Source organism: Chinchilla lanigera, unplaced genomic scaffold (genome assembly GCF_000276665.1).
Source record: "Chinchilla lanigera isolate Chin_1 unplaced genomic scaffold, ChiLan1.0 scaffold00001, whole genome shotgun sequence".
Lineage (NCBI taxonomy): Eukaryota > Metazoa > Chordata > Mammalia > Rodentia > Chinchillidae > Chinchilla > Chinchilla lanigera.
The window spans coordinates 31,527,465-31,534,122 of NW_004955402.1; the positions used below are offsets into that span (position 1 = coordinate 31,527,465).

Consider the following 6,658-nt stretch of genomic DNA (forward strand, 5'->3'; position numbering starts at 1 on the left):
ATACCTAGGGGGAAATGTGTACTAGGGACATTTTAAAATCCAAGGGGCTACTAGCCTTGTTGGAAAAAAAAGTAAGTAGTATAGAGCAGAAAATATGAAAAAAGTTATAAAGATGTAGTTTTGGTCTGAGAAAATTTTTGGGTTTTTTTTTTTTTTTTTGAGACAAGGTCTCACTATGCAGTTCAGGTCGGCCTTGAGCTCATTTATGTAGTCCAGGCTGCCCTCAAACATGCAACGATCCTCCTGCCTCAGCCTCCTGAGTGCTGGGATTATAGGGGTGCACCACCATGCCTGGCTATAAATTAATAAATGTAATACACAAATAAACAGAAGCAAGGAGCAAAATCACATGATCATCTCAATAGACGCAGAAAAAGCAATTGACAAAATCCAACTTCCATTCATGATAAAAAAAAAACTCTGAAAACAGATATAAAAGGTCCTTATCTCACTCTGACAGAAGTCATTTATGATGAACCAAGAGTTAACATCATATTAAATGAGGAAAAGTTGAAAGCTCTCCCTCTAAAATCAAGAACAAGACAAGGATGACCACAATTACTGTTCAATAACATTCTTGAAACATTACATGGAGCAATTAGACAAGAGATAAGAATAAAAATAAAAGGGATATGTGTAGGAAAAGAAGTCAAATTAAACAGAATTTGCAGGTGACATGATCCTCTACACAGAAAAACAAAAAAATTCACCAAGATTCCTAAAATTAATAACCAAATTCAGTAATACAGCACAATACAAAGTCAATACACAAAAATCAATAGCATTCCTATACACCTATAATAAATTCACCAAGAAAGAAATTAGGGAAACAATACAGTTCACAATAGCATCAAGAACAATTAAATATCTAGAAAATTAACCTAGGCAAGGAAGTGAAAGACTTCTACAACAGTACTCTGAAAAAGGAGATTTAGGAGAACATGTGAAAATGAAAAGATATCCCCTGCTCCTGGGTAGACAAAACCAACACAGTAAAACAAAAGTCCTAATTCCAAAATGGATATACAGATTTAACACACTCCCAATTAAAATACCAATAGCACTCCTCACACAACTAGAGAAAAAGACCTTAAAATTCATGTATGTAATCAAAAGAGACTAAGAAAAGCAAAAGCAATCCTGGGCAACAAGGCAAGACAGAAAGTATCACAATTTCAGACTTATAAAAACAGACAAACCAAAAGACAAAAAGACAAACCAGATGTGTACTGGAACAGAATAGAGGATACAGAAATAACTCCAAGAACATTCAGCTACCTCATCTTTCACAAAAGGACCCAGAACTTACACTGGAAGAAAGCTTCTGTAATAAATCGTGCTGTGAAAAGTGCCTTTCCACATGCAGATGACTGAAATGGATCCATATCTCTCACCATGTACTAAACTAAAATCAAAATGGATCAAAGATCTAAACATCAAAACAGAAACACTTAATATGCTTGAAGATAAAATAAAACTCTTGAAGATATAGATGCAGGCAGAAACTTTCTAGATAGAACCCAAATTGTTTAAGAGATACACAAGAGCCAACACATAGGATCATACTGAATCAAAAGCTTCTACACAGCAAAGCAAACAACCCACAGAATGAAGAGATGACCTACAGATTGGGAAAAAATATTGTGCCAGCTATTCCTCAGAAAAAGGAAAAATGCAGCCAGGAAGGAAGGAAAAAGGGAAGAGGACATAAAAAGAATTAAGTAGTAGATATGTATACCAGTTCCTCGTGATGAATATAATTATACGGTCCTGCAAATATGTACTAATAAAAACTTAATAAGCAAAAATTTTAATAATTAAGAAAATAAATTATATATATTTATATAGCAATGCTGTCTGAAATGTGTCAATCAAGCAAATTGGCTGTTCATAATTCTTAAACCTAAGATTTTTAATTTTTTAATTTAGAAATTCCCTTACACAAAATAACTTGAGCGAATCCTCATTAATGTTTTTAAGCATTTAAAACACTGTATCTATGGACAGATTGAGATATATGAAATAATTATGAAATTATTGGAGAATCATGATTTATGGCTTTAACCCAAGTTTTCTTGCTAAGTACATAATTTGGGGGTATGCTTTAACCTCTCTAAGCTTTGGTTTCACCATTTATTTGGGAGAAAAACCTAGAAGTTAAGATTCTGATTCAACTAGAGACCATACTCATAAGTGAAATAATAGGACCCACATGTGTAAACATCATATTGTCTCCCTAGTGTAAGAACATGAAAGAGTAAATAAAACCCAAAATGTACAATAGAGAATATGAAAGGGAAAGAAATTGTGCAAAGGAAGAAACAACTGTTGAGGGAAAGAAGAAAAAGAAAGTACTACAGCAATATATACATATGTATATAGAACAATAGTTGGGATAACTGCACTGCTGATACATGGTGATTTATTGAAAGGAACAGTTAATGCTTAATTTTTTTTCATATATTCTGACCAATTTTGCATGCTTATATCCAGTAATTTGAGCAATTTATGTGAAGCCAACAATATGCAATATAACAACCATTGCTGAATTCCTACCATCCTGTCTAGTGAAACTCTGTATTGTCTCTAATGTTTTTTTAAATTATTATTTTCTTATTCTCTTTAATGTTTTGATCAATCTTCCCTTCTTACATCTGGTAATATGAGCAACTTGGTTGAAGAAAACAGTACGTAATATAACAACCACTGTTAATCCCTATCGTTTGTTTTGAAACCCTGTATCATTTTTAATGTCCTTGCTTTGTTTTGTTTGTATTTTGCTATTGTTCTTTTGTTTTTAACTATTCTCTTTAAAATTAAAAAAAAAAGATTCTGTTCTCCAACCCAAGTACGCATTGATTGGTAAATGGATAAAGATGTGTGTGCGTGTGTTTTTAATACAACAGAGTACTACTCTGCTATAAAGGACAGGCTTGAGACATTTCTAGGAAAACGGATGTACCTTGAGACCATACTCTTTAAGTGAAATAAATTGGACACATATGTGTAAATACTGCATTGTTTCTCTGGTGTGAGAAACCAAAAGTATAAATAAGGAGCAAAATGTATAATAGCTATTGGGAAATAGGAAGAAAATGTTCAAATGGAGAGGGGAACAGGGAGTGGAATGGGGGAAAGGAAAGAAGGGAAAAGTTTTAAAAAATAAAAGGAAAACATGGAAACAAAACTTTTGTAAATGGGCTAGGGAGGAGGTATTGAAGAGAGGGTAGTGGGATGGAAAAAAGTGTTATATCATGTACAGGTAGGAATTTTCTATGATGAATGTCATCGTTACATATACCTAAAATAAAATCTGATTTTAAAAAAAGATTTGTTCTCTACAGATAATGTGTATGCACTAAGTACAATTTTGCTCTGTGTTCAGATATCTTATATATGGCTGGCCAGTGACTATTTTTTCTTCCTCCGCTGCCTGGATACTTCTTTACCAAGCCAAAACAAAACAAAATTATTTTTCTTAAAAATGTTTCTGATGTAATCCCAGCACTTTGGAATTTACTACACGAAAAAGTAACACTTCACAGACCTGGGCACACTGATATGACTAACTTCATATAGCGTTATAAAAACTCATCACAGTGAAAAGGCGCCACATAAATCACTACGATTTATTAACTATGGTGCCTATGCTTAGATTATAAATACCTTGTTCCCATGAAAAAATCAGGTTATGCCATCATATGTAAATTACACCTGCTCTGAAACATCACCCGCTTCTGAGAAAGGAAATTTTCTGTACTTGTCATACCATCCTCATTGTTTCCTTCACGTAAATTCTGTTCCACGTAAAGCCTTTTAGCGGTACCACTTAAACTATCCGCCGTAAAAAAACACACAGGAACAAAAGGAAAATCCAGACTACATCTAAGCAAGTCAATTTAAAACCACACTAATACTGCACATAGTTTAACCCTGGTAAGAAGAAAATTTCAAATATGCCCCTACTGTGAAACTCCTGCCTTAACATCCAGACATACATGCCCCATCGTAAACAACCCCACAATGAGAAATAAACAGCAGCAGCACCAGGGTGGCCCTGAACTTTGAAAGTGAACAGGACTGGCACATCACATCGGTCTACTTTACAGCTGTTGCTCGCCATAAAACTGTCAAAAAATACCTTCTCCGCACGAGGAGAGGTCCCTTCCCTCCTTATGCATGGGAGGGACGAAAAATGTCCCCACGTTACAGAGGAGAAAAGAGGGAGTCAGAGACGGGGCTGGGGGTGGGAAATAGCTGCTTCACAGCAGAAAACCAGGCTTCGGTGAAGAAAGGCAGGAAGGCAGCTAAAAAGAAGAACCCACTGAGGTCGGAGGAAGAAGGCAAAGCGAGCTCCTGAAAAGTGTGGCAGGCGAACGTGGAAGAGGAATGCGCGCAGCGCCGACGTAGGATCAACTACTGAAGTGGAGGCGGAGGACGCGGACTCCAGGAACCCGAGCAGAGCCGGCCGGGGAGGGCGGAAAGACAGAAAGGACGCAGAGCGCACACGACAGGGGCTTGGGAGGGCGGGCCGGATCTCACCTTGGGTTTAGTCCGGCTGGCCTTGGCCTTGGCCCGGCGCTGAGGCTTCACTGCCTCAGCCATAGACCCTGTCTCCGCGCCGTCGGCGTTTGTTTTGGTCAAAACCCTGCGCCTCACGCAACCAGCCCGGTTCCGGCCTCCTAGAGGTCACATGAGCGGACCTCCACCACTCGCTGACAGGAGGCGGCAACTGGAAGCTTCTACGGGCAGCAACGTGGGTCAAACCAGTTCGGGCCTATTTGCACTTGCGGCGAGCGGCCCCGCCCCTCTCCAACCAAGCCACGCCCCCTGCCTGGAATGAGGCGCTTCCCAGCTCCTCTCTGCGAGATCGGATGGATCGTAGTAAGCGCAGCAAGGAGAGGCGACTCTACCTGCTGATCAGTCCCCCTGTCCCTTCTCGGCTCTACAGGGGCCCCAGTGCTCTCGAGAAGGCTTGACAATCTTACTTGTATCCTAAAATGATCAGATCCAGTCATCTTAAATCTAGATCTTCACTGCACTAAGGAAAGAAACCTCGAAATCCAACAGAAATGCACTTCATTTTGTTCTGCTCTTTAGAATGACAGATCCTGTTGTGTTGGCTCACGTCTGTCTGTAACTCCAGCACTCCAAAGGCTGAGGCAGTGGGATCGAGAGTTTGAGGCTAGCTTGGACTACATAGTGATTCCCAGGGCAGCCTGCTGGACTAAATACGGAAACCTGCCTCAAAAGAAAGGGGAGAGGAAGGTTGATGCCTTTTCGGATGTCACGGAGATTAAATGTACTATTTTTTTGTTGTTGTTGGCTGGGGTTTTTGTGTTTTGTTTTGCTCTGTTGTGTTGGACCTTTGAGACATGGTCTTGCTATGTTGCCTAGGTTGGCCTTGAACTCGTGATCCTTCCTCTGCCTCTGGAGTTTCGGGATTGTAATGGCGCGCGCCTCCATGTCTAGCTTTTGAAACTAAGAGAGTCATTCTTGCTGTTTTGTTTTTGTTTTTAGTTTTGGTAAATATGTACCAGATTTACTTCCAATGGGCTGTAATAATTTTCACTGCAACTTTGAGAATTAGACTACTTTTTAATCTCAAGATAAAAACATCCTGATCAATTAAAAACAAGAATCAGTCGTTCAAAAAAGGTCTATAAATCTCGTACTATGACATTCCAACACTGAATATGACTCCGATGCATAAATCGGCCAGCGTCTGACAAAGTGCTTGTCCTCAGAGGGGTTCTGTGAAAGCTGCCCAACTCAGGAAACAGCTCTGGGGGCTTTTTTTTTTTTTTTTTCCTTCTATAACCTCCCTCAACGCGCTTAGAAAATGCCATTCTACAGTCTCTGTTGCCATCTGGTGGCAATTTCCCAATGGTGAAACCTCTTTCAGGTGTTTGAGATGTATGTCACTCATTTTACAAATACGGTAGTTCACTACTTCCTGTTTGTCTCTCTGTAGGAAGCATTATTTCATCATTCTTGATTACAAAATATATTTTGTAAAATTGAGAAGGAATCATGTTACTGCTAAATTCCAGGTCCTGAAAAATCTTACAGAACAAGCAAGTACCAAAAAATGTGAAGAGTCTTCTTAGAGGGGATCTCTTGCATTAACAGACTTTTGTTATCATAGGCAGCAAAACATTAAACTTGTCCTTTTTTCTATTATTCTCCCTCTCATGACTGCCCCTACTTTTAAAAAGTAAAAAAATTATATGAGTTATAGCAATAGTTATGTGTATCACCAAAGCACCAGACACTGCTAGTCGCCCACTCATACACCATGCCACTTACATTTCTGAGTACACCGTCCCATATTCCAAGAATCAGCATCTCCTTGTCTCAGAGCTCCATTTGGCCACATGCATGGCAGGCTGCAGCAATCCAGAGTGACACATGGAAGTTGGCTTATAAATACAGCTATGGGTTGAATTGTGTCACCTCCCCAAATTGATATGATGAAGCCCAAACCCCTAGAATGTGTCTTATTTGGAGAGGGCATATTTACAAAGGTAATCAAGTTAAAATGAGATCTGCAAAGGCAGATGCTGACCCAACACGATGGTTGTCCTTTAAAAAGGGGACAATTTGGACTGAGGAACATGCCTAGAAGGAAGATGTTGGGAGAAAAAATAGAGAAAAA

At 39.0% G+C, this 6,658-nt stretch overlaps 1 protein-coding gene across 2 annotated transcripts in view; it reads right to left on the reverse strand.

Moving 5' to 3' along the window:
* The window catches only part of Epg5 (ectopic P-granules autophagy protein 5 homolog (C. elegans)), a 109,342-nt gene extending 104,617 nt beyond the window's left edge, over positions 1-4,725 (reverse strand). Inside the window, exon 1 of one of the 2 annotated variants that reach the window (XM_013510404.1) lies at positions 4,543-4,725. In XM_013510404.1, the coding sequence (XP_013365858.1) occupies positions 4,543-4,605 (63 nt within the window). In that variant the 5' untranslated portion in view covers positions 4,606-4,725. The remainder of the gene's footprint in view (positions 1-4,542) is intronic. The other variant, XM_005372862.2, reaches the window with a different exon arrangement.
* Positions 4,726-6,658: the final 1,933 nt, after the last annotated feature.